This window comes from Neofelis nebulosa, chromosome 12 (assembly GCF_028018385.1).
Source record: "Neofelis nebulosa isolate mNeoNeb1 chromosome 12, mNeoNeb1.pri, whole genome shotgun sequence".
Classification (NCBI taxonomy): Eukaryota; Metazoa; Chordata; class Mammalia; order Carnivora; family Felidae; genus Neofelis; species Neofelis nebulosa.
The window spans coordinates 80,952,488-80,965,356 of NC_080793.1; the positions used below are offsets into that span (position 1 = coordinate 80,952,488).

Consider the following 12,869-nt stretch of genomic DNA (forward strand, 5'->3'; position numbering starts at 1 on the left):
TCAGTCCCTAGGAGAGACAGCAGGGGCTATTCTAAATTATAAGGCTCTCCTTAGATTATTGGCTGTCCAACAAAATTGCCCTTGGTTCCCAGAACAAGGAACTTATGATCTTGAAGTGTGGGAATGAGTAGAAAAAACAATGAAGGCCAGGTATTCTAAAGAGGCTAATGTCCCCCCTAAAGTAATCCTCACCTGGTCCATTGTCTGCACTGCCCTTCCCCTCTTGACCTTGGACAGTGCATACAAAGATGCAGAGTTATCTAAAAAGGAGGAAAAACCTCACTCCCCCATACTCAGATTGTGCCTCTGGCTCCTTTACAACGCGAAGATACTCCCCCTCTCCCAAAAGGGTGGGACGATATTGATATCAAGCCTCTGAAAACCTCATCAACAGGCTCTGATAAGGTCCTTACCCCAATACAAAAGTGCCTTAAAAAAGCCCATAAGCAATGAGAAAGAATGAAATATGGCCTTTTGTAGCAACGTGGATGGAACTGGAGAGTGTTATGCTAAGTGAAATAAGTCACACAGAGAAAGACAGATACCATATGTTTTCACTCTTATGTGGATCCTGAGAAACTTAACAGAAGACCATGGGGGAGGGGAAGGGGAAAAAAAAAAAAGACGGAGGGAGCCAACCCATAAGAGACTTAAAAACGGAGAATAAACTGAGGGTTGATGGGGGGTGGGAGGGAGGGGAAAGTGGGTGATGGGCATTGAGGAGGGCACCTGTTGGCTTGAGCACTGGGTGTTGTATGGAAACCAATTTGACAATAAATTTCATATTTAAAAAAAATAATGGAATAAAATAAAAAGCCCATAGGGCCGGTAAATTACAGCTGTTTCCTGTTGTCAAGCAAAATGGACAATATGTCCATGAAGGCCTGCCCTTCCAAATGGTAAAGGAATTACAAAAAGCAGCTCAGCTATATGGCCTTCATAGCCCTTTTACAATCGGTATTTTAGAAAATATTCATGGCACTCATTCTGTGTGTGCCTGGGACTGGGGCTCTCTTATGAACATCATTCGGAGCCCAGCCCAGTATGCTGTCTGTGCCCAAGAGTTTCATGATGTTTGCGTGACTAGTGCTATGCAGAACTTTGCCGCTGCTATTCCGGTGTCTTTTAAACAACTGTCTGGCACAGGGCAGGATTCCCAACCAAGGCAGTGAGCCCAGCCTCCAATCATTGTCAGCAAAGCAACACCATGAAATAGTGCGGTGGATTTTACAGAGGGCATCCCTAATATTGGGGACTCTAACTCTCTCACTCACTGTTTCTTCCTATACACTCTGGTTACTCTAACTATACGTGAGGGCTTCTCCCTCATTCCTTCCCTGGATTAAGTACTATGATGCTTAGAGCCAACTGTCTCTGGCTAGTCTACCTCGGGATAGAGATTTTAAGGAATATTCCCAAGCAGCTGCCGAAACTCCTTTTGTTTGGGGGAACTTCCCTGTCTTCTCAGGCCTGACATGGACTGCCTAATTCACTAGTGGAAAACCAAAACAAAACAAATAATACAAAACAAAACAAAAATCGGGATCTGCTCATCTACCTGAGCTGACAGACTTTAGGACCACGTGAACTCTTTTCTCTGCTCTCTGGGCCTCTGTCGGCCTCCAGGCCTCTAGGCTGTGGAGCCACCTCACCTTGGCTGCCTTCTCTCCCCCTCCTCCCGCTTCTGCACCTGGGGTGCGGCCTGCACATCTGACTCTTCAAAGCCTCAGACAGCACTCCCCCTCCCCACCCTGTCAAAAGGCAAAAAACAAACAAACAAACAAACAAACAAACAACAAACTGAAACTCCTTAAACTTTAAATTTCCTCACTGGCGCCACGGGAAAAATTAACAGTGGTAGATTTTTAAGGGGACACAGGTAGAACATTATTAAGATAGGCATGTCTTTTAAATTATAAAACTTTATTCTACTAAAGTTGAGATGAATAAAATTCTAAATGTACACTGGTATAAGGTTAAAATTCTGCTTTTAAAAGCATTTCTCTCTGTTCAAAAAGCAAAGTTTTCTTGGACTGTTCTGCTTTTGATCAGACAATGTAAACAAAGGGTTTTGTCTCTCTTGTCTGCTGGAAAACCAAAGCTTTAGGTTTCATCTTTATCAGGTCTTTAATTGCTTAGTTAAAACTTCTCAATGTTAAAGGTGCTAAGTTTCGCTAACAACTATATAACACTATACATTTGCCTTTAGGATCTTTTATTGCCATGGTGGTTAAATAAATTTTTAAGATTTGTAATGATTTGTAATCCCATTTAGGATGTGCTTTATAATAACTTCCTAAGGTTGTAACAAACTTCCCAGGATTTAAATGATAAATGAAACATATTTGGTGTTAACTAATTTCAGTTTGTTGGGTCTGTCTTTAAAGTTATCAGCATTAAATATAAAACTTTATTCTACTAAGGTTTACTAATGGTCAAATAAGTTCATGTTATCTCTGTTCCAATCTGTTAACAAAAGGTTGCCTTAAAGTAATGGTTAACTTTGTTTGCCTCATAGTTTTCTCGAGTAATTGTTAAGATAGCTTTCAGGGTCTTTGGTAACCTAAGATGTTAAAATTTTGCTGCATGATAAATGAAATAAATTCGTTGGATATCTACACGGTGAAAAGCTAAAACACTAATTACTAGATATGGGTCTGTGCTTTTGACTTGCTGCAAAACAAAAACAAAAACAACTAAGGATTTTTGGAACTGTTAAATCCATACTTTATGCTTAATGGATTCATAAGTGTACCACCTAAAAAAATTTTCTAATATAACAGACAGTTCACAATTGGTTACTACCTACTTTTTTCACTGGAGACTAAGGTTTCTAAGAGTTAAAGTTCTGCTACTGAAAGGGAGGGCGGTCCTATGCCGGCTGACTCCATCTTGTTCTGTGTCCTTCACCTTGACCACACCTCCTCCCCTTGGGTAACCACCCCCCCTTCACCTGCCTAACAGGAGGACCCTTCCCCAGCCAATCGGCTGAGGCCATACCCATTATCTCACCAACTGCCCCTAGGCCCCAATAAAACCTTTGTCCTTTTGAAACTCGCTCTCTCTCCCTGGTATCTCACCGCTGCGTCGGTGCAGGTAGGGAATTGACCTTGAGCTAGCTCGAATAAAGGCTCTTTTTCTTTTACATCGGACTCGGCTCCCTAGTGGTCTTTGGGGATCACGAATTCTGGGCATAACACTACATGTAGTTAAAACATAAAATAACAAAAGAAACTCTGTATGTAGGAAAGTGGGAGATATAAAAGAAAGATATAAGAAATGGTAATATATTTTTGTTGAAGGTAAAAGAAAGTAATTTTGTCCTAAACGAGACTGCTTATTTGGAGAAAAATGGCTTGGGACAAAATCTAAATGCAAAGAAAAGTTGTAGAAGGTTCGTGAAGGAAAATCTTTAAAAAGGAATTTTATGTGTGGTCAAAATGGACCAAGGTTAAGATAAATGGATTTTAAAAGTACACAGGGTTAAGATTAAAATTCTTCCTCCTTTGGTCCAGAGGCTGGGAAAATGATGGCAATACTCTTGGTGCCAGCCTCCGAATCCTCCACGTTTGTGTTGTTCTGTTTGGCAAAAGAATGGATGCCTCTGCCATATGAGGGATGGATAATATATAAAGGGCTTTTACTAAAATACATGGAAGCCATTTTACTAAACTTAGCCCATTGTATGTCTCAAATGGATATCCACATGGCTAAAACATATTTATATGAACATTACTGAAAAAAGGGGAATAGACCTTGAGTTTGGCCCTTTAGCTCCCTCCCTCAACGGCCAATGATCAATATGTATGTTACTGTTGAGCAAAAGTAAAATGAGTGCATCCTACAACAACCACAGAAAAAATACATTTTTGTTAATGGTAATAAATAAATAAATAAATAAATAAATAAATAAATAAATGGAATTTTAACAAAACGGGTAAAACAACAGGACAACATGCCCTTTTAAATTGTTTTACGTAAGCCTTGGTTGGAATTACCCATTCTTTATAATCCACAAGGCCAAACAATTGTATAATGAGCATATATTACTCTTAAAAACATGTGAAAAAACAAAAAGGGGGAGATACCCCTGGTTGTCTGCATTGCAACCTCAGCTCCTTCTTGATCATGCTAGGATTACTCTTAACTTTTTAAATCCCAACACTCAAGGACTAACTGCAGCTAAGTTACATTCTTCCAAGTCAGATAAACCCTCTCACCCCATAGTGCTATGCAAAACCTGTGAAGGGGGGCCCACCCCGACTGCACCCACTCAACTTCTCACCTGGGGTCGAGGATATGCTTGTGTTCTTTCAGATTCCGGACTTCTGTGGATTCCCTCACTTTTGGTAAAGCCTTACCATGGCAACATGGAGACCCCCAGAATATCTTACAGTGAACCAAGACTGCCAGACCATGAACCATGACTCTGAGTGAGCGGCTACTGGCCCCTCTCTTCAACATGGAAGAAGCCTCTTCGTGGACTCCTCATCCTGAAGCCACTCTACAAACACAAGTCCTTGTCTCTGATAGAATATGGGGAAGCCTTAAATGCCCATCTAACCAGGTCAGCATCCTCTTACAACACAATGATATTGCGTATACCCCTAATTCACATCTGATGGCTATAGTTTCTGCCATTAACAAAAATTCAATATGTGTAAGCCTAATTCTACTCCTTGCCCTCATTTGTCCAGGCCAAGCTCAGTATTCATATTGGGCTCATCTCCTTAACCCACCTCTATTTGATAGCTTCACACTCAAGCCCGGGATATTCCTATTAGCAATAATGACAGAGTTCATGGAAGGAGCCAATCTTAACCCGCCCTTCCAAATGGAACAAGAGCATTGGCTTTATGTGCCAAGACCTCAATGGTGGCTTCCTCCAGCACCTCCTGTGTGTGTTACTAAACTCAACAACTTATACGCTTGCCTTAAAATAAAAATCAACTGGCTTTTACATATACAGCCCAAAACCTCTACAAGGCCAGACAATCTTACCTTTTTCTCAGCTACAAGCTTTGATATACCTCAAAAAACAAGTATATCTCACACTCTTAATGTTGTGGCTTGCTCCAGTCTCAAATATTCAGACCACCCCTGGAACATCATTCCCTGGACAACCTGTTATGGAGAGACGGAGCATAATCTTCACTGGGGTAATTGGACTATTATTGACAGCGGTCCTAGAGGACATGGTGAAACAAATACTCTAATAAGACCATACCCTTTGGCCAGCCTAGTAGGCTTATCTGGCCCTATAATTTCTGCACATAAAGGGAAAGTAAAAGGACCTTGGCTTGTTAACATTTGGAAGCTGGGTCTTCCCTTCTTCACTCGTCTTATTAGCCATGGCGAAATTTACGTAAAACGACATATTAACCTCCTAATTGGGGCCTCCCTGCACAATAGACAATTTACACGGACCACTATTTGCGCCCATTCTCCTTACGTTCTCTTTGCTACCTCCACCTTACAGATCCAACAACTAGGAAATAATCATAATATCTCTATCTCTCAGGGCTGGTTTATGTCCTGTGTAAGTAATAATAACATCACCCAATTAAACATCTCCTCTTTATTAGTACTTAGCACGTCTTAGCCTGGGTTCCTGTTAATAGCTCTGAACCCTATATGCATCGATCAGGACTAGGTGCACTTTCCAAGCTTGTTTGGCACTCTGCTGCAAGGTGGAAAAGATTTGTTGGCCTGTTAATCAGGGGCATCCTAGCAGCAGTAGGGATTATCGCCTCTGCCACTGTAGCTGGAATCAGCCTGCATCATACTATCCAGACAGCCCATGTCCTTAACAAATTTATGGCCAACACAACCAAAGAATTTGTAAGCCAAACTTCCATTGGTAGACAAGTTTTGGCCCACCTTGAAGCTCTTGAGGCTGCAGTGGAATTTACTGGAAAGAGACAAGAGGCCTTGTTCCTCCACTCTAAACTGCACTGGGACCCTAACTACCAGCATATCTGCATGACTAGCATTCCTTATAACCACTCCCAAGTTTGGGATGGTGTCCAGACACACCTTCACAGTGTCTTTTCTTCCCACCTCTCTGACAATATGGAAGATTTAGATAGGACATCGTGCCAACAGCTACAATATGCAGAGGATCAGCTTAAAAACGAATGAGATGATTCCTGGGAAATGTGGCACGACCTAAATCCTTTCTCACTTATGGCTAGCACCCATCTCAAATTCTGGATAACTATGGGGAGCAGAATCCTCCTACTGTGCCTCTTTTTATGTCTTTGTAGAATCATCCTTCAAGCCATCCAAAAGCAAAAGAAGGACCAGGAGCTCGTCATGACGGTCCTCGAACACGAAGCTAAAAGAACCAAGAAAACGAAAAAGGGGAACTAGGGAGAATAAGCTTAGGAATCCCCTGGGCTTGCACCAATGGGTTAACAAGGCATAAAGAAATACAAAGTCATAAAATGCTCACACCCGAGTTTGGGTAAACCAGATTGGCACTCCCAAGAATAGGAAGGCGTGAAGGTGCCAGGAATAGGGAGGTGCAAGGGCACCCCAAAATAGAGAGGGGGTGCAGAGCCCCCAGAATAGAGGGAGAGAGGCCAAGGCCTAAAATAGGAATGGTGCAAAGGTGCCCAATACACAGGTGTATGAAATAAACAAGATTAGATATTCAGGGTGGAAGCACCCCCAATTTAGTACAGTTTAGCAGAAAAGCTGCTTTCACAGGAGGATAGGGCCAGGTTAGGTAAATTGGTGAATTGGACTATGGACCACTGGGCTGCAGGCAAAGCAGCCCAGAGGGGAGATGGTTAACAAAAGAAAAGGTGCCTTGTCAACCCTGAGGTTACTCCCCTACCTGTCTCATGCCCTAGGCTAGCTAAGATAGAGGTGCTGCCTCACGTCTGCCATTAACCACCATCTGCCCATCTGCCCGGTGCCAGGATTTTGTTTTATATTGACCCAAACCCCAAACACTGTATATCTTCAAAACCCCCTTTTTCACTCACGTCCCCAAGTTAATGTTCCCAGTTTGTCTCCTTGTACATGCCCATCACATTTGTAAGCCTTCTGATCTGAATAAATACGGGGCAAGGACCCTTATTCGGGGCTCTTGTCTTTTCCCGGACATCAGCCATCTCTGGCTTTAATCCTACATCTGCTCTTTTTGCTGGCCAAAAGAGAACTTTAGACTTAGAGTCTATGACAATCTGGTACATACTAGGTCCTCAACAAATGTTGTCTCTGTTGCCTCTTACAGCCTGGTCAATACCTCATTTAAAAGAAAACCCCTGGAACTGTTGTAATATTTTTTTAAAGTACAACTGATGCTGAATACCCTGAAACTTATCTTCCTTGATCTGAACAGAACACTTCTATTAATACAGTCTAAGGTTACATCTGCACTACTAGGAGCCATATTCTTTTGTTGGGGTAGACCATACATTTAAATCCTTTCTGTGCTGGGGGAGCCTGGGTGGCTCAGTCAGTTAAGCGTCCAACTTCCGCTCAGGTCATGATCTCACAGTTTGTGAATCCGAGCCCCGCTTCGGGCTCTGTGCTGACAGCTCAGAGCCTGGAGCTTGCTTCAGATTCTGCGTCTCCCTGTCTCTGCCCCTCCCTTGCTCACATTCTGTCTCTCTATCTCTCTCAAAAATAAATAAAGATTTTTAAAAATCTTTTCTGGGCTGTGATTAGTATGAATTGTAATTGACTTCCTGAACCTAAATCCAAGGCTTTACATTATCTTTAATGATGATCACCTTGTTTAGTTTTAATATAATGCATCAGTAATTTGTCAATATCTTATGCCATTCAGAGATTTGTTATGTGCTAAACAAATCAATGATCCAAGGTATTGTTAAGAGAGATGAATAGGTCAGGGCAATGACAGAGCCCAGGAGCTTATCCCTACAACCCCACTCCACCTTGACCTTGACCATTAGTCAATACATTTTAATATGGGGGCTCAATCCATTCTGAATTCTCCATACTATACTGCCATTTACATTATATTTCTACAACTCTCCTTCAAAGATTTTATGAAACATTGCTTGATACCTTACTGAAGCTGAGATATACCACATATTCTGTTACCACTTTTATTGCTTAAAAATGGATGTAATGCTAAGTGAAATAAGTCACTCAGAGAAAAAGACAAATGCCATGTGATTTCAGTCATATGTGGAATTTAAGAAATAAATCAAATGAGCAAAGGGGGGAAAAAGAGAGAGAGAGACAAACCAAGAAACAGACTCTTAACCCTAGAGAACAAACTGATGGTTTGGGTGGGGGATGGGTAAAATAGGTAAAGGTAATTAAGAGCACACTTATCACGATGGGCACTGAGTAATGTATCGAATTGCTGAATCACCATATTGTACACCTGAAATTAATATAACACTGCATGCTAGCTCTACTGGAATTAAAATTAAAAACATCAAAAAGGAATGATTTACATTTCCCAATGTAAAAAACTAAAGGGGATATTTCCCCCTCAATTTGTAAAAACGTTTTATTTCTATGAAAAACTATTATGGTAATCATTCATTTCAGTCATGTGGGCCTCTCAGTAATAGCTTTTATAATATTCATCCAAACATTATATGGGGCTTGATGAGGACAGATACTACTCCATTCATCTTGCCATCCCCAGTACACAGCACACCTTCCTCACTGTAGGTGCCCTTAGGTGCAGATAGGAGAGCAAAGGGATCAAGTTCCTGAATTTGGAATCAAAGATGGATCAGAATCCTGGATGTGCCACTATGGTCATGCAATCTTGTGCACGTGGTTTCATCTTAAATTTCACTTTCTTACGGTAGAGATGCAAACACTGTCAGTTTCACTATTAAAATTTAGTGAAATAGTATACATATAATTCTTAGCATAGTAGTTGGAATAAAGAAGGCGCTCAAATACTACCGCTATTTTTTTTTTATTATTTGATCATGCGATTACTTGCGTTGATTAAAATTGAAAACACATAGTAAAAAGCGTTAGTCATAATGTCCAGGACTATACCTTAATTCTTTCTTGGGTAAATATATATTTATTCAAAAGACGATGTAAAAATGTGCCAATCTTGGTAATGAACAGCTAATTGTGGATGTTGATGTGGAAGGAAACAAAAGGAATCGAGTAGGAGCTCTGAATTCAGCTGACCTTGTCTTGCCTGAATTGTAGGATCTTGTGTTTCCAGAGAAGTGTTGCTCAACAGGGAAGTAACCAGCAAGAAACCCAAACTGTTGCAAATCATAGACTGATGTGATCTGGACCGACCACCTTCTTTTGCCAGTAAGTAAGCCGACTGGGATATCCTCATTTCTGTTAGAGCAGTGTCAGGATTGCTATCGGGCAGAATGGTCGAGCAGAAGTTCCTCTACTTGATACGTCTCACAAATATTAATTCAGTTCTATGTACTTTTTTGTACCCAACTTCTTTCCCAATAGGTTTGGAGGCACAATTTATGCATGCTTATAAATCCATGACAACCATCAAATGCCTTCCTGGAGTATCGTCTGCTCATTGAGAGTCTTCAAAAATATAAATGGGGGCCTCACAATCAGTAAGGGAGGTAGGCAGGGCAAGCATAGTGCTGTTAACCTCAAAAATAAAACTGTCAGTTACTTTAATGAGTTTATTCTGGAATAACAGAGAATAACAACTCAGGCATGCAGGGTACGACAAAACCATGGGTGAGTCTGGAGGACAAAGGAGAGGAAAGCTTTTTTATGGAGGAAAGTGGGATGGGGCTGTTACAAACAAAAGGTCCATTGGAGTAAACTGGGACCTGGAATAATAGTGACTTTTTATTGGCTGAGTTGTGACAGTCTCTCGTTGGCTGGGCTGCTGCAGGGGGAGGAGAAATCTTTGTTCCTCCAGCTGGGGTTGCCAAGTGTAGACTTCTTCCTGTTGAGAACGTACAAGGTGTGTCTTTTTTTTTTTTTTTTTTTTATTAAAATTTTTTTTTTTCAACGTTTATTTTATTTTTTGGGACAGAGAGAGACAGAGCATGAACGGGGGAGGGACAGAGAGAGAGGGAGACACAGAATTGGAAACAGGCTCCAGGCTCTGAGCCATCAGCCCAGAGCCTGACGCGGGGCTCGAACTCACGGACCGTGAGATCGTGACCTGGCTGAAGTCGGACGCTTAACCGACTGCGCCACCCAGGCGCCCCCAAGGTGTGTCTTTTCCTGGTGGGGTTGGCAAAGGGCTTCCAGGCATGGTAGGGTGCGAGAGCTCTCTCTGCCCACCTCCCAACCCATTTTAGATGAGGCTTCCTTAATTCAGTTTCACACTACTTTGCAGTTTTTGGATGCATGGAGATAAACAAACATTAAATGCCATGTCCAAAATCACAACACTGGTTCTCTAAGTTCCTCAGAGTTTGGCAATTAGTTCAATGCTCTTTCTATCACCCTATTGGTCTTTTATTTTATCAAACTGCTTCAGCCCACAACTGGTGTGAATCCCTATTTGTGGAGGCCATTCCCTTTCCTCTCCACTTGTTTTCTTTTTCATGGTCTTCCTGCTCCCTGTTATACCAACGGTATCCACTCTTGACAAGGAGTAAAGAGAGAATCTGATAGGTTCCTATGTAATAAATGAGAAACACAGAGAGAGTTCGATGTGTGACCCGAAGGACCAGATTGTTAAATGGCCAACGAAACCTGGTAACACACTCCTGTGATAGTTCAGATTCCTGTACTGGAGATTGGTATTGGAGATTGGTTTCAGTCCTCACAGTAGGCTCCCTAGCCTTACATCTTGGACCTTGCACTAAGGTGGCACTGCATTAATATAGAGGGACTATTTTGGGCCCCATTCAAAAACTATGGCATTGATTGATTGATAGATTGATTGGAGTGGTATTTCTAGCATTGTTTGGGAGAATATTTCTAGGAGGTCAGCAAGTATAAGAAGAAATGAAGGAGCTTTCCTAATTCTCCTTAAATTGTAACCAGAATCAATGTCTATCATACCTATGGGAAATCAGAATGATAGAAGGCCATAGAGGTTAAGAATAAATGACCAGGGAATAATTTCCATGTGGCTTGAGGTCACTTGGCTAATCTAAAAGCAAGCATTCTCAGCTCTGCATTCCCAGATACAATGCTCATATACACAAGCGATGCCCAACCAGTATCCAAACTATATTGCTGATTTTTAAAATAGAACAGAATTCACGTAAAATAGCTGATATGCTGGAGCCTGCAAATCAATAGGTAATAGATTGAGGCCAGAGAAATGAAAGCTCAGAGATTGCTTCCTAAGCAAAAATTACTTCTTGTTATCAGAGAATAGTTCTCCTGAAATTGATTATCACACAAGGTACAGACAGCTGTCTCCTTTTGTTCCTCTTGCTCCACTTTGTCCTTGGAAATTATAAAGGTCCCATCTCACAGGTGCAAATATCCAGGGACTGCCCTGCATAATGGGCTCTCATAAGTCAGAGCCACAAATCTGGACCATGAGGTCAAGTACAGGGATATTGCTCTGGTTGGGGATGAGGTGGTGGGAGGGGAGGGCACTCCAGGAACTCTAACTACTTGGGTCCTGCAGAACCATCAATGGCCCGAAAGTCTCTTGGTGTGTCTGCACTGCCGGGTCCCTGTTGGACATTCTTGGAGTATTATTCCTGGCACTAATTTGCATTGTCTTGATTGATTTGGAGACCTCCAGAGCGATGTAGCAATAATAAAAATAGACTGAGATTGCTGCACATGTCATTTACTATCAAATCGCAAGGAAGAAGGGGTGCCAAATGCCTTCTTTCCTTTCTTCATTGTGTAACACTGTCATGGCAATTCCATCATTTCTACCTCACTTAATATGGGTCATTGCTTCTTCCCTGCTTGTAGGAGCCATCCTGCAACATGCTCACACCCTCTCTCAGGTCCTTGGAAGGTATTATTGCAACCTGTATCATGGGAGAATGCTCTCATGTTGGTAAATTCTGTTGTATCCAAATTTATCTTCCACTCACCTTTGTCAGGCACCCTCAGAATCCAGTCCCAGGCATACTGTCCCAGTGGCTGGTGTTGAAATTGGACTCAAGGAAGATAGTTCATCTCCTCCCTCAGTAGTCCCAGCAGGTCCTTGGCAGAGCTATTCTGTGACTTAACCCCCGTAACTGATTTGGTGGTCAGGAGGAGATACAAGAGACGTCCTGAATAAAGTGCATACATAACATCTTGCAGAGGAGAGGTCTCTGTACTAAATTCAGTGTGTGTGTGTGTGTGTGTGTGTGTGTGTGTGTGTGTGTGTGTGTGTGTCTAGCCCTTAACAGAGCAGAGGAGTGGACCATTTGTGCAGAGGACTCAGGGTAATCTGGAGATATAAAATCCTTAGAGGGAGGTCGACACAGATGTACCTATCCCTTGTGTCAGGGGCCCAACTGCCCAATCTTAGCATAGCAGACCTGCCTCAACTACTCTTACAATTAAATCCTGTCCTTGGTCCTCTTTTTGAGCCCTTCCCATTTTAAGAGATGAGAGCCTCATGGTGTGTTTCTAGGGAGGCCCTCTGGCCTTCTCACTCAGCATTTAACTGCTGATTTATCTCAGCTTTTTGCTACCCTTTGCCAGGGCGTCTGTAAAGCTTAACAGCCAGGTAATTCACTGTCCTTATGATTACTGTTTCCCTCTTATGTCCACCTACCAGGGACAGCATCCTCACTGGCAGCCAGGAGATGGTGGTCAGCTCCAAAATCCCATCTCAGTGTTGTGCTTGTGGACCAGTCTTTGTACCTACTGTCACGGGTTGGGATCCCTGGATGCAGATCCTGAGAAGGAGCTTGATGAACGCTCTTGGGATCAACACCTGTGGAAGAAAGCAGGCTTAGGCATAGGAATAGGCTGACTTTCCATGAAGTTCTTGTGTT

The 12,869-nt window shown here is 42.1% G+C and overlaps 1 protein-coding gene across 1 annotated transcript in view; it reads right to left on the reverse strand.

Annotated features, from left to right (window-relative positions):
* The window catches only part of GDA (guanine deaminase), a 106,139-nt gene extending 93,478 nt beyond the window's left edge, over window positions 1–12,661 (reverse strand). The window contains exon 1 of the mRNA XM_058695694.1: window positions 12,647–12,661. Within this exon, the coding sequence (XP_058551677.1) occupies window positions 12,647–12,658 (12 nt within the window). The 5' untranslated portion in view covers window positions 12,659–12,661. The remainder of the gene's footprint in view (window positions 1–12,646) is intronic.
* Between the last annotated feature and the right edge of the window lie 208 nt (window positions 12,662–12,869).